Below are 25,631 nucleotides of genomic sequence, written 5' to 3' on the forward strand. Positions count from 1 at the left end.
AAATGGTGGAAACATGTTCCTGCTGAAACCAAAATGATTTTTTTCCGTTCCTTGACGTGAAGCAAACAACAAAAAATATCAATGGTTGCTAAGAACGAAATTTCAGTTCACTATGATTTTTATAGCGACCTATTATGGAAAACTGCAACCTTTTATGGAAGTGCGCCTAAATGTGCCCAAGCAGCGCCTGGCACATTGTGTAGAGTGACCACCCCCTTGGAAATTTATGAATAAACCCTACCAGGTGCTAGGGGAACGACACTAATCAATTTCGTTTTAATTTTCGTGCAATACGACCCTATTTCATTTGATTTTCCGAGTTATCCCCAGATTAAATCCATTTTATCAGATTTTGCACATTTTATCGATTTTCAAGGTTTCCAATAATTTTGTGTTTTCTGCTGAGTAATTTTCACAGTAAATTGATAATAATCGACAAAATCCGAAATTATCCCAAAAATCTCATTTAATGAGCTTCATCCGATAGAAAATCGAAATCTTTGCTTTGTCTGTGTTGGTGTCTTCGCATCAGTCATGAAAATTGACATTTCTTCCCCCACGATGGTAAACAAGTGCCATTGGCCGCTGCAGTCACTGCTTAGCACGAAAACCCTTTGTTGGTATGCTAGCCTTGCAATAAGCAAAACTTCGCCGATTTAGATCAAAACTTTCATCCTAGTCCTGGTGACCACAACCTTCTGGTAAATCCGGACTTCAAGTTGTTGTATGAAAAGAGTACAATACTCTTTTAAGAAGCTTCTTTCGTAGAGAAAAGTTCCACAGCAAATCAAAATTTGAAAGCACATTTCTGTTATTCGTCATCAAACGTCAACTTCCCACCGCAAAATCGCTAGTGTTTGGAGGGGATTTTAACCTCCAAATTACCAAATAACCTCCAAATCATCACCTCCAAGTTAGTTCTAATACCCTCCGTTATTATGAAATATGGTGGCGCGTCGATCGTCGAAAGTTTATCGTTAAACAGTCAATTGTTAGGGTACATTCACAAATTTCATAACACCAAAATATACCATTTTAGACACCCAACCACCCCTTCGTAACGTTATTTTGTATGAATATTCCGATGAATATTCCACGAATTTTGTGTGACCTGTAATATTTCTAGTACTCCCACCCACCCCCTTCAGCGTTATGAAATTTGTGAACAGGCCCTTAAAGGTATTTATATCATGTGGAAGAGAATTCAGAACCAAGGATTTTTTCTACTAGCAACTTGTTCCGCTAACCTCAGCGGCAAGCGTCTAGAACAACTCTCGAAAAATCATCATTGATAAGGAAACACATTCGGAGTATGAGTGTAGAACTAGCCCTCGTGCGTTAAAATACACTCAAATAAAGATTTAAAAAAAAAAAAAAAAAAAAAAAAAAAACATTCGGAGTATGCTTGAGACTCTTGTTTGAAAGCTATATTTTTTAGATGGCACATCCATTCAGTTACAACTATAGCTTAAGCGGGGGTGGGAACTGATCTTCCACGGCCTGCTGTTGCGTTTGTCGTTCAGGAAGCTGAGGTACTGGGTCAGGCAGAGGACGGCAATCAACGTAACGACGCTCTCCTTGACATCTTCCTTGCGGAGGGATTTCACCTGCTTGGACACGGTGCGGTAGTCGCGGCGGGCAACTTTGTTGGAGAGGCGTCCTACGGTGTGATCTTCCTTAACCGAGGTGAGAGCATTATCATCTTCATCGTCACCTTCGCACTTTGGGAAGTAGTAGTCCAGTAGACACTCGGCCATCTAAGCGGTGGGAGGCCAATACTTCGTTGGCTTTCTTCCAGGAGGGCTCTTTCAGGGAGGTGGCCTTCTGCTGGGAGGCCTGTTGTAGTTCGCATACCTTCTCGGTGTAGCTTTCGACCATGCCGAGGACCTTGGACTTTGAATGGTTGTAGATCTCCTGCGGTTGTTCCTTGATGATCGGTGCACCCACGTCAAGGCGTTCGATGCCCTGGCCATTGTTTGTTCGACCAGCTGGAGCAGTCGGTCGATCTAGTGCACCAGCGGGGCGGAGATGCTGGCACGGGGGACCACATCCTCGGCCGTTCCGAAGGCCCAGCTCGGAAGGGGATTGTACACACTAAGATTTTATTACCGAAGTCGGTAAAATTTTACTGGGTTTTTGAACAGCAGAGTTAAGTCGGTAGTACTTTGTGAGTACCGAAAACTCCGCAAACTCTAAAATATTGAGCTGTCAAAAAAACTACCGATAAAGTCAGTAAAAATCTTTCCAAAACGTTACTGTCTTTTTCGGTAATGCTATTTTTGTTTACTTTTGATAGCAGATTTTTCCAGTTTCTTCAACAGCCCCAATCCCATTCCCATTGTCCCAAATTTCACCATAATTTTAATAATTTCCACTATATTTTTATAATTCCCATATTTCGCTTCTGTCGACTGCTCGTGGTTGGAATTTGGTGTCCTATTGTAACGCACCCAAAAACTCAATTTTCACGATGTCTGGCTTGTTGGAAGTGCGCTTAATTATAGAGACCAAACTAGCCTCCGACGAGTTGGATCACCGCGAAAAGTTTGGGATGCGCAGTCGATCGAAAATTCATTGCACCGGAACTGGAATAGCCTCTCGGAAGTATGGGATTGAAGACTTATAATGCTGGACTAACCTGTTGGTGTTGCATATCTTGCAGAAGATAAAAAATATGTACAATAACAAACGTGCTATCTTTCCGGCCAGCTCAATGTTGTGCGAGTTTAGCTGCGCAAACGTCCGTCGAAAGATTTTTTGATTACTTACCGTGAGCAGCGATGGGGCAGAAATATTGATAAATTGGAATTTCCGTCCGTCCATTCCGTTAAAATTATCAGCATTCTGTTGCAGGAGCTTCTTACTAAGAAAAAATTTTCTCTTGACAGATTGTAAATTTGGTTAGGTACTTGTTTTCGTTGCGTTTTAACGAAAACTCGGTAAAAAATATGCGGTACTGGTAAGCAGTGCCGTAGCATGCGGTTGGCCAGGTTGGCACCCGCCAAGGGCGCCAGGCTTCAGGGGGCGCCAAAATGCGTGACGCACCTAAGAATTTTTTTTGAGAATCATATTTGTTAAGGGCGTTTCTGGAGTCACAGTATTTAGAAAAACAAAACTTAGACATTTACAAATTTAGATAGAGGGCTAATGAACAAACTACAGTCAACTCTCCCTTACTCGATATTGAAGGGGCCATCGAGTTAGGGAGGTATCGAGATACAGAACACATATTTTTCAATTTTTAAACTTTTTATTATTTTAATAAAATACATTAAAAATAGTAATTTAAACGTGAAAACAAATTTTTTATTACATTCACCTATGGGGCTCTGCATAAAAATCTTCCTCTCTCTTTCACTCCTCCGTGAAACTTGTAAACAACAAGGCCAGTAAAAGTCAAAATCCCATGCAAATTCAAAACAGTGCATGTGAAGCTTTTTGAACAGTATCTTCTTCTTCTTCTTTCTGGCGTTACGTCCCAACTGGGACAAAGCCTGCTTCTCAGATTAGTGTTCTTATGAGCACTTCCACAGTTATTAACTGAGAGCTTTCTTTGCCGATTGACCATTTTTGCATGTGTATATCGTGTGGCAGGTACGAAGATACTCTATGCCCTGGGAATCCAGAAAATTTCCATTACGAAAAGATCCTCGACCAGCGGGGTTCGAACCCACGACCCTTAGCATGGTCATGCTGAATAGCTGCACGTTTACCGCTACGGCTATCTGAGCCCCTCAAACAGGGGAACAGTATACAAAAGTTAAAAAATTTTTAACCCTGAAATGGGTCGTAAACCATCATTTTACTATCAGTATAAGCAAATTATTCAAATTCATAAAATTCATTTACATTTGGATGATATTTGAAACTTTTCATGGAAATATCGAGTTAGGGAGGTAAATTTGCATGCAAAACTGAATCAGATAGCATCGAGTTAGGGAACATCGAGTTAGAGAGGTACCTATCTATTAACAGAGGGATCAAAGATTGATCTTACACATTCGTGTAAGAGAAAAAATCGAGATACAGAATATCGAATAAGGGAGAGTTGACTGTAGTTCCATCATTACTCTTATATAAATTATTAACTCTATTCATAAACATGGTCGATTTAAACTATTTCTTTGAACGATTTTAACAAAATACTTTGGAAGCATCTCAGAAGGATTTCCTGAGATACGGACTTTATAATAAAAATTCATTCAATAATTTCGAAAACAGTTCTCCATAGCAATGATAAATCAGCTTATGCACGGTGCCTTGTTTAAAAATGTCTATAAAACATCCACATAATGAATATGTAGATTTAACCAACAGGAAATTAAAATAGTAGCACAGACAAACAGACGTAACACTTAGAACAAATATCGATCAAAATCATAGTCACGAGGACATGTACGCCCAATACTAAAATCGGTGTGTTTGGCCGATAGGCCAACAGATGGCGGTAGTGTGCAAACGTCAAACACGAACAAAAACGATGTGAGCGCTGCGGGTGGTGGATCGGCCACCTACCATATTTTTGAACCGACCGTTAAAAAGGTTGTCGATGGCCAATGATGAGAGTGTGACGTCTGTTTGTCTGTGATAGTAGCATTCCACAGAATAGCTAAAAGGATTCTCACACAATTCGGCACATAATTTCCATAAAAAAATACATCCAAAATAACCTATAGCCAATACCATCAAATAGCAGGCGGATTCCAGACAGAATTTTAAACAGAATTTTTTGGTATTATTTAATGGTGTTCTCGCAGAACCTCAAGCCAGTTTTGCATAGAATCTTCAATAAAAATTTGATTCAATCCTGAGCGAAATTATCATATATTCCCGAAAAGGATTATCAGATATTAACATAACATTGAAAAAAAGAACATAAGTGAAAAACGGAAGCGGGCCATTTGGCATACAACCATTTGTCATGAAAGACTGTTAAGCCAAATGACCATCATGTCAAATTACCGTTATGCCAAAAGCCCTTTAGGGTATTTTTGTAAACCAGTTTTTAGTCTTGATTTTTCTCAAACACTGCTCCGAACTGACTGATAAATGTTTGAATTCGTACAGAACTTTTCATAACATCCATTTCATTGATTGACAACGTTTGGTATTTAATTCTCTCATTCTAATTAAAAAAAATTAAATATAGAAGATCTTGGTAAGATTTCCTTAAAAATCTTCTTTTGATCTCTTTGAGTAATTCCTGAGAATAGAGTATCAAACTTTTTTCACAAATTCATTGCGTAAACTTTAAACTTCTACTTACAAAATCATTGTGCTACTTTGATGAAAATTATTCTTGTATGATTCAAGGCAAACATATTCGACAAATTCTAGTTGTTTATCAAGAATTTAATCAAGCGCTTTTTTGAATATATTCGACTATTGACCTTCGTTTTTCAAGTCAGCAAAATATGCCTAATATAGCAATTACGATTTTTTTGATCGTTTCCTTTAAAATATTGGACAAAGGAATTAAAAACTTATGAAAAAATAAATGAATCAACGATGTCTACTATAATGTTTTCAGAGGTATGCATTTCATTGAAACTTTAATAAAGGCACCTAAGAGACGTGACGCTAAGTTCTTGGCAGTGAAACCAGTAATTTCTCTCGTCTTTACCCATATAAACATTCATTTAATTTAAAAATCTTCAAAAATCTTAAAGATCCTCTGGTTATACACACAATTCACCTTTAGAAGTGATTTGAAAAAAAAATGTGTTTGACTTGTTGCACAAGCCTAGCCAAAGTAAGCTAATGTTTAAGTACTATATGAGCTTTAACATGTTATTTTTTGATAATTTTGATGAACAATATTTTCAGGAAACGCTTTAGAATTTCGAAACAAATTCTTCAAAATCTTCTGGAACTACGTAAATCTGTGAAAAATAAAGAACCACGAACAAAGGGCGCTCAAATTGCGGTTCGCCAAGGGCGCCATGAGGTCACGCTACGGCTCTGCTGGTAAGTCAGTACTAACATTTACTGACTTTTTACATTTTCTCGGTAATTTGTGATTTTACGGTGCTATCAGCACAAACATTTACCGTGTTCAGTAAATAAAGAAATATATTACCGAAAAATCAGTATTTTTATCAAGAAATACTGGAATCTCAGTATTTTTTGTGATTTACTGATCAAAAACCGTAAAATAATTTACCGAACAGCGATATCGTTTTTAAGTGTGTAGTCTTTCACGGGTCCGTAGAAATTTTGCGTTTGCTGCCAAGTAATGTCCATAGCGGGCAGTTTGAGCTTACGGTCTCACGATTCCCGATGTGGCAACAGGCCCGAGTGATCGTCGCCGGTCGAGCAGGATTCTTCGTTTTCCTGTAATTTAGCAGACATGGTTCTTGTTAATGATTGTTCTATTTCGATTCTCACAAAAACTCACTTCACACAATCAGTTGGACCTTATCAATTTGTAGTCACTTTGCGGAGTCCGTCAATCGAATTTTCTCCAACAGAAATGCTGGTCACAAATAAAGTGGAACAAAACAAACGCCAAAATGTAAAAATTTGACATTCGAGTTTTAGGGATGTCCATCGGTTTTTGTCGATTCGATGAATTATTACAGATTTTATCGGATTTTTTGGATTTAATCGATTTTTAATGATTTATTATCCATAAATAAAATGGATGGAAATTTTGCTCATATGAACATTTTTTGTCATTTCGGCTCACTTTTGGCCTAAAATGAAAATAACCTGCAAGTGTCGTACCCCTAGGTACATACACGGGCCTGCACACTAAGATTTTATTACCGAAGTCGGTAAAATTTTACTGGGTTTTTGAACAGCAGAGTTAACTCAGTAATTCTGATATGTACCGAAAACTCCGTAAATCTAAAAGCTATTCCAGTTGTCAAAAAATAACGATTTAGTCAGTAATGATTGGTGTACATGTATTACTGGGTTTCTCGGTAAATATTTTGTTTACTTTTTTTGCTGAGTTTTTCAGTTTCAAGAGTAGGGCCCTCCCGATCCTTCCCATTTTTTGTATACAATGCTACTTTATTAAAACCGAATCATTCTCATCAATTCCAATCCGGGACTTTCCCTCTCAAACAATTTTCAAGATTTCAAAAATGTAATCATGAATTAGAGTAGTTTGTTTGAAATTAAAAATTTTAATAATCGAAAATTGGCAACAAACACTTTGTCTCCAAAAAACAAATTGGTTTTCCGTGACTGCTTAATATGAGGCCATCTTCTTTGGGATGTTTCCGGAAACAATGCAGCCTAACCTCAATATGATTGTACCGTAGTATAAGTTCCATTGTCTAAATTTGTCTTGGATAATCTTGGATAATATATGGAATTAGATCCGATATTTATAATAACAAGTTGCCAATATTCGATTACTTACCGTTCAAAGAGAGCACAAGAAAAACCCGCCATAAATTTGTCTTTTTTAAGCTGGAGTTCATCACCTTTACAATTATTTCTGTTGCTAGAGTTGTTATTTGACAATGACCCGCATGAGGATTTGTTTTCTTTTTGTTTTACTGAAATTCTCAGCTAACAATTTATCGATACTGAGAGTCGGTACTAGCATTTTACTGACTTTATTATTTTACTGTGCCTGTACGGTAAAGCTTCAAAATAGCTGAACTATCAGTAACGACAATTACCGATTTCAGTAAAATGAAAAATATGTTGCTGAATATCAGTGATTAAAAGCAGAACAGCTGAAAATTCAGTAATTTTCATAATTTACCGTAAAAAAAATTACCGAACAGCCAAACTGAGATTGAGTGTGTGTCATTTCAGAAGAAGAACTGTCAACCAGCTTCCGAATTAGCTGATTTGAAACGTCTTGTGAAAAGGCCTATGTTGCAAAATTGGGCCTGACAGCTACCGTAGTTCAGTAAAAAGTAAAAATTAGTACTTTACCATTTAATTCCATTTAAATTTGAATTTAAGTCGAGTCTAGTACACGACACTGAAGACGGCCTTACAGTTGAGGTCGAAATACGCGTATCTGTCAAAGGATACAAACTCTAGTGGAATTAAATGGTATAGTACTAAATTCGGTTTTTTCATCTACTTAAAAATTATTACTGAACCTCAGAAGGTTTCAATCAAAAAGTAAAAGAACTTTCAGTATTTTTTATAATTTACAATTGGTACCCAGTATAAAAAATACCGAACAAGCAAATCGTGAGTGAGTGTGTAAAAATAGGGTGCAGAGCTACTTGGGCACTTCCATGATTTACTTTAGCATGGGGGGTTTTTCTCAGCTGAATAGTCTGAAATTTTGCAATTTTTTTTTTGTTTCTGTTCGGGATGAACCACTGCGACCAGTTTTCTTTGATCTTTTGTGGTTTACCCGTGTTCTTTGTTTAGTGCATGTCATTCTCATATCATTTTGCACAGAGCCTCTTTAGAAAAAGATACCGCTATTTATACCTTTTGGAGAAAACAGTTTGTCAACATTAAACTCTCAAAAGCGCGCCCCTTAATCAGGTTCGGCCACTAAGCTGGTTGAATGATACTAATGTTGACCATGCATCGGTACTCTAGCGTATCAAATTATTGCTTCTACTTATAAGCCTGATATGCTGCTGAACAGGAATCGCTAAAGAAATTTCTCGCCGATTCCTTGCAGAAATTTCCTACAGCGCCTCCCGTTTGAACTGACATCTCTTTTCAACTGCGTACTGTGATAAGAAAAAAGCGCTTCCTTGATCGATTCCTTGCAGGAATTTTCCATGCATCAAGATAGGCCAAGAAATTATTGTCAGCTGCGAATCAGGCTATAAGCTTCAAAGTCGTTTTTTGGATCTGTGAACAGGTTTCATCCCATGAGACATTTAGATTTATTGAAACAAGAAGGTTATTTTAGAAGTTAGGAGGTCTACTCCACTGATTCGGAATCGCTTCCCTCCTAGATATCGAAAGATAAACTCTTGAACTCGGAAAGAACTTGTCTCATGAGTTGAAACCAACTTCAGATGCTGATTGAGCCATTTTTCCACTTCGACTTCCTCATCATCTAGGACATCATCTAGGTGGGTCTTAGTGACTTGTTACTCTCTTATACTCTTCCGACCGTAACTTATAAGTATTCACAAAAGCAGATACAACAAGAGTACAATATGGTAGAACTTACCCCGTTCGCACCTCGAAAAGGTGATCTACCCGCGTTACGGGTAAAATTTTGCAATAAGATGCACTTAAATACGACGCATATAATGGCCAAATATGAGCTCAATAGCCCACGGCCGAAGTCAATCAAAAGTGCCAAGAATAGGATTCTGGTATAGAATCCCGTAGAAGTTCTTGAAATATTCGATTCCTGGTAAGAATTTATCGATTTCGGAGAATTCTGGGATTTTGGGATTTCGACTGGAATCCTTGGGATTTCGACTGGAATCGTTAGTATTCCGACTGATATTCGCAAGGAATACAATCGGATTTGCAAGGATTCCAATCGGATTCGCAAGTATATCAGTCCGAACGCAATAATTACACTTGGATTCGCAAGAATTCCAGTCGGAGTCCCACACGGGAAAAAATTCTGTGGTAAAAATAACTATTTTAGCTGACTACGCCCATTCTTAAAACTACCATGGAAATTCAGACCAAATTACTATGTTTACGGTACACCCCAACGCATTACTGATACATTTGACTGAAATAATTTACGACAATCTGATTCCAACTACAGACATGGTAAAATCAAGCGCATTTCTGATCTGCTGAAAATTGCCGGTGCGAGCGCTTAAGTTAACCCCCTATAATGGTAGTTTTTACCGCACAATTTTTTTGCGTGCAAGGATAAAATCTTTTTATTGGCCCTTTAGAAATGTAACGCAAGAATCCAACAAATTTTGTTCTAATTCACACGTTCCCAGTCTCTGAACCAATTTGAAACGTCAACTTCGTCAACAAAAACCCTTCTCGAGCGTTTCGTCTTCGTGGTTCGCGGTGATTAATCGCATGCCGGATTTTCTGCTCTGGTGATCTCAGTTATTTCGCGTAAAACGCTGCGTGTGTTGCACTATTTATTTAACAAAATAGTTAAACATCCCACTGTTGTGCAGTTCTGTGTGAGTAGGTGCCTCTTGTGAAGCCCATCAAACCGAAATGGCGAAACGTGTTCAACCGACGTGGCAAACTCCGGGCCAGTCGAGCGAAGAACCGAAACTCCGGCTCTACAACAGTTTGACCCGGCAGAAGGAACTGTTCGTCCCGAAGGATGGCAAGAACGTCAAATGGTACAGCTGTGGACCGACGGTTTACGATGCGTCCCATATGGGCCACGCCCGGTCTTACATCAGCTTCGACATTCTGAGAAGAGTGCTGACGGATTACTTCGGGTACAATGTGTTGTATGTGATGAACATCACCGATATCGATGATAAGATAATTAAACGGGCCCGGCAGAACTTCCTGTATGAGCGATACGTTGAAAGAACCACGTCCTTGGAGAAGCTTCTGGACGACAACAAGGAAGTGATGGAAGCGTTCCAAGGGAATTTGAGTAAAACGACGGATCCCGACAAGAAAGCGATGATGGAACGTATGCTGGAGAAATTGACCGCAGCGGTAGATAACCTAACGATAGCGGTCAAAACCGGCGAGGAGGGTAAAGTGAAGGAAGCACAGAGCCGGTTTCTGGAAGACTCCAAGGATCCCCTATCGGATCTGTTGGACAAAAAGGAAGGCGCTTCTGTGAATGAGAATTCGATCTTTGAAACGTTGCCACGATACTGGGAGGATGAATTCCACAAGGATATGAATGCCTTGAACGTGCTTGCGCCGGATGTGCTTACCAGGGTCAGCGAATACGTTCCGCAGATTGTGGAGTACATCCAGAAGATTATCGACAACGGGCTGGCGTATGAGGCAAATGGATCGGTAAGAAAGGGGGTTTTTGCGATTAAGAATCAGAGTGTTAATGCTTAATCATAAAATCAGGGCTGGTAGCAGGTCTCTTCCTAGAAACTTGGTCTTTATTAAGTCTACTAAGGGCAACCTTAGTAATTTATCTATGAAATCCTTTAAGAATACCTCAACAGTACTGGAGTTCTTTTAGTGAACCATGTGGGAGCTCATCAAGAGTTACATTAGAACTTAATCAAGTTTCATCAGATGTTGCCTTAAGTTTTTTTTCTGAAATACCTCCCGGATGTTTGGAAAATTTTCCGAAATTTCTGAGAAAACCCTTGACAATTTTCTGAAGACATTCCTGGAATAATGACCGCACCATGTTAAAAGCTCGCTTGATATCCACAGCACGAGTGTGGTGCTTCACTACAGTACAGCGCAAAAGTTGAAAAGACATGCCGTCGGAAAACGCTACTGTGCGTTCTACCTGTTCTACCACACCCAAATATCATTTATTAATCTCCAGCAGTGAGCAGTGATGCGAACGCTCATCACTGGGGCAGCTCCCGGTCAACCAGTTAGTGATTTTCGATAGCGATCGATATAGATTCGTTTTGAACCGTTAGCGATCGCCATCGTTGGTCAAAGATCTAGAAAGAATTATGAAGACTGGTTGGTCGGGCTCAGATATTAATTTAAGAGGCTCCAGTCTGATGGAATACTTAAGTAGTAGGTACAGATCTTGGGTTACTTAACATAGGAAATCACCCAACCTTCATGGTATCTAGTAGAAAATAAGTGTCGAAATAACGCTCTGCTCGAATAGAATCAGTCACGAGCTGACGAATTGGCATGTATCAGATGAGGAATCATTATCTGACCATCGCTACATATTCTTTGGACATTCGAATGTAACTTCGTAGACTTTGCGTTTTAATAATCCCCGGTCAACAAATTGGGAACTCTATATTGAATTGGTTGCGACTAAATTTCATGGATACTCTTCGTCCATTGACAATTCAAGTGATTTGGATGATGCCGTTGATACTACAACATCCTACATTTTGGAAGCTTTTGAAGAAGCATGTCCTCTGCGGTATGTGAAGACTACAAGAGGTATGGTGGAATTCCGATCTGGCTAGACTCAGGAAATAATGTAGAAGCAGTTGCAACAGACGCCGTTCAGCTGGATCAGTGTTGTTGAAGTCGGCTCGCAAGGCTTACAAGAAGACTCTTTGTTCTGCTGAACGATCCGGCTGGAAAAACCTTTGTACAAATGTGTCAAGTTTCAGTGAAGTTAGTCGGCTGAACAACATCCTTGCAAAATCTAAAGATTTCAAAGTGAACGAAATTCGCTTTCCTAATAGTAACTTTACTTCTTCTGATGAAGAAGTTTTAGAATGTTTATTCAATACACACTTCCCCGGATGTGTGGACATAGCATCTACGGATGAACCAAATGTCATTTCATGTAATTATGAGTCTTTGGCCTCGTAACTACTGCATCAATTCAATGGGCACTTAATAATTTTGCTCCTTTCAAATCTCCAGGAGCGGATGGGATTTATGTTTTGAAAAAGTTACCTGTAAGCAGTTTTGCTACCCGGTATATTCCCAGATCCTGGCGTGATATTACTGTGAAGGAATCCCGAAAGGAGGACGTGCGTCGTATGAATAAGCGAAGAGTTGTAGACCAATCAGTCCTTTTTTCTTCTGAAATGCCTGGAACGCATTATCGATCATCACATCCGTGATGTTTATTTGGCAAACATGCCTCTTCATGTGAATCAACATGCTTACCAATCTGGAGTCCGCTGTGACCCTAGTTACACAAAGTTGAATACGATATCGAAAAAGCGCTCATAAGCAATCCTTCCTGTATATTGGGCCTTTGATAAGGTGTCTTTCGATGTCATATTGGAAGCTGCAATAAACACTGAGCTAACTACAAGGGGTCATGCACAAATTACGTCACGCTCCGAGGGGGGAGGGGGTCTAGCCAAGCGTGACAAGCCTTACAAAAATTTCGGAGGACTCATAACAAAAACTTGACAAAGGGGGGGAGGGGGTCAAAAAAGTTGAAATTTAGCGTGACATAATTTGTGTATCATCCCCAATGATTACTAATTGGATTTATCTAATCGGAAATAGAGTGTTGTTAGAGTATAAAGCATGCAAGTATGATTTAAACTTTCAGTAACAGGAAATTGTAAAAAAAAGATCACTGTAGTTCTCTTACTAATGGGTTACATGCTGGGCCCGATTCGCTACTCACCATATAGTAATGCACTTGTGCTAGTGTCTATGCTAAAAGGTCGCTAAATCGCTAAAAATCGCTAAAAGGTAACGCCAAAAATATTTGTATGGCGAAATGCATTTAACGAATTATTTCTTAAAACTGGGAACTATTTTCGAAAAAATATTTGGTACTGGTTGTACGTGATGATAATGACTACCACGTCTACCAAATATTTTTTCGATTAATGCTTTCATTTACGAGAAATTTGAAGTTAGATGCCTTTCCCCATACAACATGAAACGAGAAAACTTCTGTTAGTTGATCAGCAGGAGCAAAGTAGCATTAATATGGGAACATGGGCCAATTCGGACATAGTAACAGTTTTCTGGCCATGGCCATGCATATCTTCTCGGCATGAAAAGTTTGGTGATTATATAACGAAGCCACATCTCAAATTTTCAAGAGCACATGACTTGAGAACCAAACAGCGCTCCGCGTTGAAAATCTATCCCATTGGTCACCACCAGCAAGTAAGCAATTTGATTGGTTTTCACGAACTGTTGTCAGATTCTCTAGTCTTGTGCACTTGAAAATTCCAAGTTTGGCTTTGTTTTATAATCACCTTAATGTTTTCTTGAAAGCCTCATTTAGCGCGCCCTTTTTCTCTCAGAGAGTTTTGTGAGGTTGTCCGACATTCCGCGGTAAACCATTCCGCGGTCAACCATTTCGCGGTGCACCATTTCGCGGATTGTACCATTTTGCGGTTTACCGTTTTGCGGTTTACCGTTTTGCGGTTAGTACCATTTCGCGGTATGCTATTTCGCGGTCTACACCATTTCGCAGTGTGGTTTTTCCTACGAGTTGCACTGAAAATTTTTGGCATTATCACTAATAATATTTTCATCGGTGATTTACCCTTCTTTTAAACACAGGCAGACCTTCAAATTGTACTGTTAAGATAGATGAAACATCTCGGTCTAAACCGCGAAACGGTACACCGCGAAATGGTACTGACCGCGAATTGACATGCCACCAAATGGTACTAATCGCGAAATGTCGTACCGCGAAATGACCTACCGCGAAATGGTACACCGCGAAGCGGATTACCGCAAAATGTTATACAATCGTTTTGTGATATCTCCTACCAGGGCATGACTAGACATGTTTAAACAAAATTCTCCAGAAAGTCCGAATTGGACAAACCCCCCGATGTTATAATCCGGAGCACCCTACACACTTGGAAAAATCTACCGACTTCGGTAATTCATTTACGGAAATCTCAACAGCTGAACCGTCGGTAATGAGTTCGGTAATCAACAAAATTACCGATCGATCAGTAATTTGAATCAGCAGGACCAACTGTCAAAATTGCTGATTGATCGGTAAATTTTACCGAATCAATTGAGCTTGGAATGTAATTCAGTTTACCGAAAATCAGTAATTTTCAAATCAATACTGATCCCTGGAATTAGCAAAAAACTGTAATTTTTCAAGCCACAGAATTTTTTGTGATATTTTTAAATATATAGTCGATATAAAAAAGACATGATATTGTTGTTGAGACGGCCAAATTTTTATTTTTCACTTAAAGATACGGTTCAATAAATTCACTTCGCACTTATTGGAAACGTGCATGCACAAATTTCGTTCCGGTTGTAGTCAATGCGCTTTGTTTACCGAAAAGTCAGCTTTATATTTCACCGACTTCCGTTCTTTGACTCATTTACTGATTTGTCTGTGAAAAATTTTACCGTATTCGTCAAATCTTAATAGAATCACCGACAGACGGCAATTTTATTCACAGCCTTCGGTAAACAGGCTGTTGTTTACCGAAACATCTGTGTTTTACAAGATCACCGAATCAAATCTGTAAAAAAATTCACCGAACTCAGAGAGTCTGTATAGGGGTACCGGGGGCAGTATGGACACCCCCTGTATCTTCGCATATGCGAATAATTTTACACTTTAGATGCAAACAATATTTCAATTGCCTGTCGAAAGAGTAAGTTGTCCACTAAAATTCCAGAAAAAATGTTTTATACATTGATTTTAAACCAAAAAATGGAGCATAATTTTATTGGGTTTAAAAATTATAACATTCACACCTTACCAAATAAGGTTTCAGAGGCAAATGACTGCAAGTTGACCAAAAATGTAGCTCTTGACTGAATCTTCAATTATTTATGCTAAATTCAAAAATATAGTAGATTTTTTTCTGCTACTTTGAGACACTGAAAAACTTATATGAAAATTTCCTGTGCTGTTGGGGCAATATGGACACCGAGTGACAAAGTAGAGCTGACACTTTGAAGAAAAAGAAATGTAACTTCATACACAAAACTATCCAAAAACAATTAAGCATGCAATGCAATGATAATGATTCGGAACCACAAATCGGTTGAAAATCGTCAGTTCTGTATTAAAACTAATCTGGAGGCAATATTTAAGGCATCACTACGAAAAATGTCGTAAATTGGTTTTAATCATGTTTTCAGTGGCACAGTGATCTATCGCTATGGTTTCCTGAATGTGTACTTCATTTTTCGAGGTTTGGGAATGATCGTGGGACAATTTTCCTATAAACGTTAAGGTGTCCATACTGCCCCATGGGGGTGTCCACTTTGCCCCGCTAGCTTGATGGTGACTACCAAATATGAGATTTTTTTTAAACCCATTTTTGCAAACAAAATATTTTTTTCAAAATTGTTCAACAATGTTAACAAATGCTTGAGAACTCTAAAAAGCATACTGCACATTGAAAACTGTATACTATTCGTGTCTTTTCAGTCAAAATAGGAAAATTCCTTGGGGTGTCCATACTGCCCCGTATTCCCCTAAGTGTGTATATTTTATCGTTTTCTGCTATGGTAGTTATAAAATACAACTCCGATTTGTTTGGTATCAAAGCTTATTGTACTTCTTCTATAAGCGCAAGCATAAAAAATAAACTCAATGCGTGAAAAATTTCACTTTAGTTCGAGTCAGAACTAGTTCAAGTGAAATGTGAATTCAATTAAAAAATACACTCAAAATAATTCAAACGTCACTACGGAAAAATCACGTAGATCCCTTAAAAATTAATTTAATTAATTTCAGTGGATCGAGAAAAGTTTATCAGTCCGTGTGTTCATTCGCTGCCACCTATGATTCACGTAAGTGCTACATGAAAAGTGCGATGGAAAAAAAAACTACGTATGTTTTCACGTAGACTTGATGTTTGGATTATTTTGAGTGTACGTGGCTGAAATCTGTTACTGGTTCAAAATTGAGTACAGTCAACTCTACCTAAATCGATTTTAAACTGACCATTGTGTATGGGAGATATCGATATAAAGAACACATATTTTTTTTAATTTCGAAGCTTTTTGTTATTTAAAAAAAACATTGCTTAGAATATAGTCAAATTTCAACATATGTATTGGAACATGGCTTAAAAACCTGTTAGTCATTATTTGCAACTTTTTTTTTCGTAAAAATGGTCGCTTAAGTCACTATTTGCGTGATCTGAAATCAACACTAATGTGGATCAGATTTTTAAACTTAAATTGCAGAACAATAATGTTTCACTGGGTTTTATTATTCTAATGCATTTTTCTCCGATCAGCATATTGAAGTAGAAGGAACTTTCTAGAAAAAATCAGGTAAATATTGCGCAGACATTTCTGACCGAATATCTGAAGTTTATTGTTGGGTTTTGTGAGAGAAGTTCTGCAGGGTGTCTACTACCTGGAAAAACCTGGAAAACCTGGAATTATCAGGGAATTTTATTCAACCTGGAAAAAACCTGGAATTCTCAGGGAATTTCGATCACAATCAGGGAAATTGTTGTGAGGCTATAATTCATGGTAGAATATGGTCACGACAAAGGATTTTTGCGTAAATTTGGGCAACCATTATTTGCAACAAAATTCTCTTCAATCGAAAAAAAAATCGGCTGCGCCGCTATCAAAACGCTATTTGAGCTGTTCAGTAAGGATACTTTTGAGTATGAAGTTTTATCGACTTTTTAAAACATGATTGACGTTTCGAATATCTCAGTAAAGAATTAACATAGATTAACAGTAAATGATTATATAGGGCCGGTAGCAAGTGGCTTATTAGAGAATTGGTATTTATTGTTATCAAGTCTCTATTTTTCATGGATGGTCTTTGAAGTTTCTATTGTAACCAAAATGGTCTCTATAGTCTCTTCTTTCCTTATCTTGCTTGCAAATGATTAAAATGCAAAAATTCTTCCAATATTTCTCAGGAACAGCTTCAGGAATTAGCCTAGAGGTTTCTCCAGGGATTTCATCTAAAATACTATCACGAACTAAAACAGGGTTCTCTCCGGAAATTCTTCCAGAAATTCCTCTACCAATTATTTCAGTAATTTTTCAAAGAATGCTTAAATGTATTTCTCCAGAGTTTGCTTTAGGAAATCCTTGTGCACTTCAACGTTACTACCTACAGTAATTTTCTCAGATATTATTTTGAACAATTTTCTAAAGACTATATAGGACTTCCTCCACTATTTTTTCAGATTCTGCAGTCATTAGGGTAAGTGAACCATTAGTTGTAAGTGTTCCAATAGTTGCGATGGTGCCATTTTCACTGATTTTATTGCATTGCAATGCATTGGCCACAGAACCGACACTGCCAATCGACGTATTGGCTTGTTGATACTCGAAATAGTTGAAAACAGCATTCAAATTACTATGAAACTAGAGAAATATCACTAAAATTGCTAAAACTTTTCTTACTTGAACCAATAGTTGCGGTAAAGTGTTACTATAGTGGAGGATCCCATAAAAACAACGGATACCGCAACTATAGAAACATAAATTAAAAATATACCGCAACTAAAGGAATAGTGTACCAATGGGTCACTGCACAAAAATCTTCCTCTCTCTTTTACTCCTACATTAAATTTGTAAACAGCAAGGCCAGTAAACGTCAAAATCCTACACAAAATCAAAACAGTGCAAAGCCCCATAGTGAAGGTATTATGAACCAATGCACGAGTTCACTATTTGACGTTTGAGCGGTGCCGTGTTATTTACGTGACCATGGTAACTAGTGAATATGGCACCGCTCAAACGTCAAATTAGTGAACTCGTGCAAAGGTCCATTTTTCACTGATATGCCATTGGTTACTGCGATGAAATCATTTTTCTCATAAAGTGAATGGTCGTTACTTCCCGTTACAACATTCATATGTACATTAATTGCGCTTCTTGAATTTAAGCGGTTAAATGAAGTTCAATCGTGCTTAGTACCTCCACTATTGGTACATCTACCCAACTCAAAGAGAACTTCCAAAACTTTTCCGCAGAATTTTTTTCAAGTAAACCTACAAAGGTTAATTTTAGATTAGAGTTTTTGGTAAAATTCGTTCGAGGATTTTTTTTTCAAGAAACCCGACAAGCATTTCTACGCCATTTCATCTACGGTTATTCCAAAGAATTGCTCCAAAAAATTTCTCGACGAGATATCCGAGTGAATATATTAAGAACATTTCAAACAATTCCTTAAATTAGACCTGTGTTTCATTATTGAGTTTCACTAGACTGTTTTCTAAGTATTTCTCCAGCATTTTATCCAAGGATTAGTGGAGCTCTTTCTAACATTTTTCAATGAATTCCTCAAAAATTTCTCATGGAATATTCAAAAGTTTATTCAAGGTTCCACACCAGTTAACAATACAGTATTTTTTTTTTTCAAGAAATCTCCCGATCATTCCTACACATTTTTTTAGGAATTTAGTTCTATGTTTTTTCCAGGAGTTCCTTCACAAAATCCTGCAGGATATTATGCAGAGATTCAACTGATTTTTTTTTTCAATTATCTTAGCAATAATCTACAAAAACCTTGTAAAATTTCCTCAAGTCTGAGTTCTTCTAGTTCTTCTATTCTTATTTATCAAGGGTGTCTTAAGAACTTACACAAGTTTTAGTAGATGCGACCCTAAGATTTACTTCAGAAATACATCACGATATTCTTTAAAATTGTAAAGAATTTCTGAATCACAATTGTAGAAAATGCTGAGAAATCATTGGAAGAGTAATTTCTGGTTGAATATTCGAACATGTTTTAAACGGGAGTCTTGAAGGAAAATCGATGGAAGAATCACCGGATTTGATTCTAGAGGCTTTATTGCAAAAAAAAAACCATCACACATAATATATGAAGGAATTCTTGTTGGAATCCATGAGGTATTGTTTGAGGTAATTTTTGGAAAAATCCAGGTTTTTTATTGAGATATCCAAAACATTTTTTTGAGATATTCCTTAGGAAAATTCTTGGAGAGGTTTCATGGACAATAATAAAGGTTGATTTAGAACTCTTGAACATTTTCGAATGAAATGTAACAATTCATTCTTCTTCTTTCTGGCGTTACGTCCCCACTGGGACAGAGCCTGCTTCTCAGCTTAGTGATCTTATGAGCACTTCCACAGTTATTAATTGAGAGCTTACTATGCCAATGACCATTTTTGCATGTGTATATCGTGTGGCAGGTACGAAGATACTCTATGCCCAGGGAATTCGAGAAAATTTCCAACCCGAAAAGATCCTCGACCAGTGCCCTCAGCTTGGTCTTGCTGAATAGCTGCGCGTTTACCGCTACGGCTATCTGGGTAACCATTCATAATTTAATTTAATTGCCACATCTAAATGTTACACAGATCGGGCGCGAACAATCGCAGGCAAGATTATACGTGTTTCTTTTATTCGCAAAAAAATAAATCCAAAAGTTTAACGGATTATTTGTATTAATTTAGAAGAGAATATACCTTATCAAATATATAGCAGATGATGACTTTTGTAATAACACGATTCAATCAATTTGAGATATTTTAAAGAATTTGTTTTTTTTTGCAGGCAAGAACTTTATGATTACTTGCGAAAACATCGGTAAACTTAGTTTTTATTTTAACATATTGTCACAAATCCTAATCAAATTTTACTTTTACGCCCATGAAGCTGTCTTAGGTATCCAAAAGACCCTTGGAAATGAATGGTGCATAGTATTTTTTTTGCATGAGAAGGTAGTAGTTAAAAAAACGTTCAAGAAGAAGCATACTGATACACTTGAAAGTTCCGTGCAGTTCACGATCATGAACAGAGCTCTTACAAACGAAATAAAAGACTCCATCATTGGAAAATATATTTATTTTGAATTAAACTTAAATTTTGGCATTGTTAGCACCTTCATAATGGAATATTGGATATTGGAATAGTTTCAACATGCGTTCAAAAATGTCTTGAAGTGTATAAATTGTTGTTAAATTGAAAGCATTTTAAAATTTGTTGTTATTTTGTTGTAGCCATTCAAAATTAGAGTATTTCTTGAACCTAGAATTATATTTTGATTCCTGGAAAAACCTGAAAATATCAGGGAGTTTAATTTCGGCAAACGAGTAGACACCCTGTTCTGGCAAAACGGTAAAGTGGCATAATTCCTGAGTTTATTTTGAGGAAATTTCTACAGAAATCAACGATGAATAATGTATCTTCGAATACCTATAAGAAAATGAAACCGAATTCAGTACTATACCGTTTAATTCCTTTAGAGTTTGTGGAATTAAATTGTACAGTGCCAAATTCGGAGAATAACCTGAAGGGATCTTTGATCTACCTTTTGGAAGAGGCTCAACAAAAACTTCTTTGAAATTTCACCCAAAAAGTATTTGTCAAATTTGCCAGAATCTTGTTCAGGAATTATGCCTACAGAAACCAACAAATCTAGTTCAGAAATTAATTAGGAAATAGAGCCAAGATTTTTTCTACATTTTTTTTCAAATGCGTGAAACATTCATTCGGGGACTAAGGCTGAACCCTTTTATCTTCACGATATCAATCGACTATTTCTATTCCAAATACGCGTTTCTATGAACATTGCTTAAAGATACATGGGCGAATGGGCTAATTGTTTCGCAATCAGTTCAAAATAAATGGTTGTTTTTAGTCTTTAGTGATACGATTGTTTTGGAAATTTCGAATACTGAGTAATATCAGGACTATTGTAAAATGTGTATGTATAAAATCTTTATCTTTCACTTTTCATGGCACAATAATCACCTGATTCAGTTTTTCTCGAGTTCATTTAAAATAGATTAAGCTTCGAGGCTACCTTTGGAAAGTGAGGGTTAAATTTTACATGAATTTCTCTTCTATTTTTCAATTCTCGTTTCTGTGGTAATGGATAACATCCAGGAATATATCTACATTTTTTGTAAGGATTTCGCTAAGCAATCTTCCTTTCTCATTGTAAAGCATTTTTCCAGAAATTCGTTTCGGAACTCTGACGTACAAAAAAGCTCTAATGGGTTTTGGCTATTAAGGTAACACGGGAGACCGTGTTGTAGTTGTAGTCACTTTTTAGTGTAGTGGAGTCACTTTTTAGTCACCATTAGTGGTCCCGGCAAACTTCGTCTTGCCTTCAAGTAAGCTGTCGTTGTAACGTCCTGTAATCCTCCATACAAAATGACAATAGTCTTTACCCGTTTTCCAGATCGTTCTGGAGACTTTCCCAAACATTTTCATCGCGTTATCATGTCGCATCCGTTGTCGAGTACAACTGTGAAAAACGTATGGAGTTCCCCAACCATTTCGTGGCAAACATCACTCCATTTTTATTTATATAGATTTAATGGTCACTTTTTTTTGATAATTTCAGTCACTTAAGTCACTATTATTTTACTGCCTGATTGCTACCAGCCCTGTATAAGGTACCTGAAACAAACCTTGAGCAAATACCTGAATTAGTTCCTGGAGGAAATAATGAAAAACTACATACAGTACTACAAGCAGTAATACTTGTCGTGATGCGTATAAAGTCTTTTTCTTTTACAAAAATGCTCTTTAAAGTCACCTTTTCCCTTTTCAAGTGAATGAAACCAGCCGTGGTGCAAAATCAAAATAATTTCTCCACCAAATTCTCAAGAATGCGTCCAAAAATTGCCCCAGCATTTTCTCAAAGAATGCTTAGAGGAATTTCTCTAGTATTTTCAGTAATAAATTTTTAAGTAGTTCAACGCTATTATACCTTTAGTAAATTCATTTTTGTTCTACCAGAATTTCTTCATATTTTGTTCAACGGGATTTCCTTCATATTTTGTTCTGCCGATTGCTACTGTTTGTGCAGGGGTTCTTTAAAGTTAGTCCACAAAGTTTTATTCTAATTTTCGAAAAAAAATATGTATAATTGAGAAGTGAAATAAATTAAAATACAATAATTTCGTAAAATATACGAATACCGGTGATTTTAATTCAAAGACAATACAAAATTACCGTACGTCGTAAATTTACATTACTAAACTGCTCAGTTATTGAGACTTTACCGGAATCCAGAAACGAATTTAAGTGCGTTGTGTATGGTTTCACAGCAGCAGATAGTATAACAATCAATACAGTAAATTTCAACACAAATTTCCATGAAATTGCACCAGAAAAGTGTGCAGGATGTTATCCTAGAATTTGATTAATCATTTTATCCAATAATATCTAGCAATTTATCTTAATTTTTGTTTTGGAGTTCCTTGCAGAAGCTCATCAGGAATTTCTACAGATTAGTATTTCCTTTAAAAATATTGCCTGGACAATTCGCTAAGGAAAAATTCCTGAAGGTATTCCCGGCTAATTATTTCCCGGCTGAAATCTTTAAGTAATCTTGAGCGAAAATTGTATAGGAATTTTTATGAAATTCGTGAAGCCATATCTGTGATTTGTATGTAATTTAGGGACGAAAATTATTTGAATTCTTGAAGTGAGAATTCCAAAGCGAAATTTTGAAGGAAACCCAAGGAACATCGATGGAAAAATCAATGGATGAGTTCCTTGATGTCTTTGGACTTTATTGAGAGTTATCTGAATGAATTTTTGGAAGATTTATTGATCTCTGATACAATCTCTGTAGTAAATTCTGAGATGATCCTTAGAAAACAATCCAGATGCAATTCTTGTACGTATCTTGTACAAAATTCTTCTCAAATGTTATCAGCTGGAATAGAAACTCAACATTCGCACATATGTTTAACTACGTAGGGGAACTTACACATTTTCAGCCGTTTTGGAGGGTTTTTGTCGACCAAAACTTCTGAAATTCGGCAGTAAAATACTAAAAGTATTGATGCTACAACAACAGCTTCAAAAAAAAAAACCTGTGACGAAGAAAACAAAGTAGCCAAAAATACAAGTCACCCTTCTTATTAGTTCAAAAATATATATACTATGATTATCTTTATCAAAGACGTACCCATTATTACTAGGACACCCTATGCATAAAGTTTGAAATATGACGACTGGGAAACATAATTTAGAAAGTTAAATATTTTGTTAATCATAATCATTTATTATAATCGTAATCATAATCATTAATCAAAATCATATTTCAAAATCATAATCAAAAATCATGTTGAGTTTAATTATTAATCAAACTTAAAAATAAAGTTTTTATCATTGGTCATACTTTACCTTAATCATTAATTACAATCATGGTGAAATTTAATATAATCATTAATCATTCAAATAATCATTGGTATCCGTTAATCATCAACGCGGTTCGGAACGCATACTGATTGCATCATTGTCTTTTTTGTAGGTCTATTTCGACGTGGCCGGATTCGATAAGCGTGAGAAGCACTACTACGCCAAGCTGGTGCCGGAAGCCTACGGAGACGCCAAGTCCTTGCAGGAAGGTGAGGGAGATTTGAGCACAACGGAGGATCGCCTATCCGAGAAGCGATCACCGAATGATTTTGCCTTGTGGAAGAACAGCAAAGCGGGGGAACCGTGGTGGAACAGTCCATGGGGAAAGGGACGTCCCGGATGGCATATTGAATGCTCTGCCATGGCTTCCGATATCTGCGGAGACTACCTGGACATTCACACGGGTGGCGTGGATCTGAAGTTCCCTCATCACGATAACGAATTGGCCCAGAGCGAAGCCCACGATAATAGCTCGGAATGGGTTAAATATTTCCTCCATACGGGACATTTGACCATTGCAGGATGCAAAATGTCGAAATCGCTGAAAAACTTTGTCACTATCCAACAAGCTCTTCAAAAGCACACTGCCACTCAACTCAGATTGGCGTTCCTGTTGCACTCCTGGAAGGATACGCTGGATTACTCCGAAAACACGATGGAAATGGCAGTTCAATACGAACGCTTCCTAAACGAATTTTTCCTCAACGTCAAGGATCTAACCAGACACGTTGTCAGTGGTAAGCCTCGGGACCAGTTCAATCTGTGGACCCCGGTAGAGGCGGATTTGCAGCAAAAACTGAACGCCACAAAGGATGCGGTCCACGTGGCTCTCTGTGATAACATCGATACTCGTTCGGCGCTGGATGCCGTTCGGGATTTGGTTTCGCACAGCAACGTCTACATTCGAGATCACAAGAATGAGCTCAATGCGCTGCTGCTGAGACGAATCGCCGGCTACATTACGGATTTGCTGCACATTTTCGGCGCCATCAATGGACCTCGTGGAGGAATCGGCTTCCCGGTGGGAGGAAGCGCCGGCAGTGCGGATGTAAGTGATGTTGGCAAGTACCGTAAACCGGGGGCAAATTGATATTTTTTTTTAAACTGTTTGTTATATTGTCCTCAGGAATTCAGATATTAAGTAGTTTCTCGTTTTCTCTCGTTTTCTTCGTATGCTCCAGTGGGGTGAGTGACGGAATTAAGATCAATTGTGTCTAAAACTTTCAAAAACAGAGAATATTTCGATTCAAACGTTCACCTGAATGAAATGCGGTTTATGAAAAATAAAATAGTTTCAAATATTTATTGGACATCTATAAACTAAAATACATGGAATGTTTATGATGCCAACAGGATATTCAGCAGGGGGGAAAATGCAATTCGACCCAGTGATCAATTTGGACTCGGATTACGGTACATTACTTTGTAAATTTATTTTAAACTGTCTCACTCTCAACAGCTCGAAGAGACGGTCATGCCTTATTTGGTTGCCCTGTCCGACTTCCGAACGGCCGTAAGGGAGCAGGCTCGCACACTGAAAGCCACCGACATTCTCCAGCTGTGCGATCAAATTCGCGATGACATCCTGCCCAATTTGGGTGTCCGGCTGGAAGATCGCGAGGGCAATCTGTCCGCCCTGAAGCTGGTTGATCGGGACGTTTTGCTCAAGGAGCGAGAAGCCAAACGGGCTGAGGAAGCTCGGAAAGCGGCCGAGAAGGAACGTAAGAAGGCCGAAGCCGCGGCAGCCCAGGCAGCGAAAGATGCCCAACGGAAAATCAACCCGGTCGACTTGTTCCGCTCCGAAACGGACAAGTACTCGGCATTCGATGAGCGTGGATTGCCAACGCACGACACCGAGGGAAAGGAAATTAGCAAGGGTCAACAGAAGAAGCTACAGAAACTGCAGCAACAACAGGAGAAACGCTATCAGGAATATTTGGAATCGGTGAAAGCTTGATTTTGTTTTTCTAAATTTGTGATAAGATAAAATCGTACTACAATGCATTAATAAAAGGCTTTGCCATTTTCTCATTATCTTGTAAGTTGGAGTAGATACAAGCACAGAAAGCCAGACGACATATAT

The 25,631-nt window shown here is 37.8% G+C and overlaps 1 protein-coding gene across 1 annotated transcript; it reads left to right on the forward strand.

The window, feature by feature from the left end:
* The first annotated feature begins 9,894 nt into the window (after window positions 1–9,894).
* Window positions 9,895–25,590, forward strand: LOC5564589 (cysteine--tRNA ligase, cytoplasmic). Its single transcript, XM_001648895.2, has 3 exons — window positions 9,895–10,869; window positions 23,661–24,596; window positions 25,008–25,590. Exons 1-3 carry the CDS (start codon window positions 10,096–10,098, stop codon window positions 25,503–25,505), a joined length of 2,208 nt encoding a protein of 735 aa, XP_001648945.2. The 5' UTR covers window positions 9,895–10,095; the 3' UTR covers window positions 25,506–25,590.
* Window positions 25,591–25,631: the final 41 nt, after the last annotated feature.

This window comes from Aedes aegypti, chromosome 3, assembly GCF_002204515.2.
Source record: "Aedes aegypti strain LVP_AGWG chromosome 3, AaegL5.0 Primary Assembly, whole genome shotgun sequence".
Taxonomy (NCBI): domain Eukaryota; kingdom Metazoa; phylum Arthropoda; class Insecta; order Diptera; family Culicidae; genus Aedes; species Aedes aegypti.

Coding starts and splice junctions, on each gene's coding strand:
- LOC5564589 (XM_001648895.2), top strand. CDS start 10,096: ATGGCGAAACGTGTTCAACCGACGTGGCAAACTCCGGGCCAGTCGAGC. Junction 10,870..23,660: donor CGTATGAGGCAAATGGATCG/GTAAGAAAGGGG, acceptor TCTTTTTTGTAG/GTCTATTTCGACGTGGCCGG. Junction 24,597..25,007: donor GAAGCGCCGGCAGTGCGGAT/GTAAGTGATGTT, acceptor CACTCTCAACAG/CTCGAAGAGACGGTCATGCC.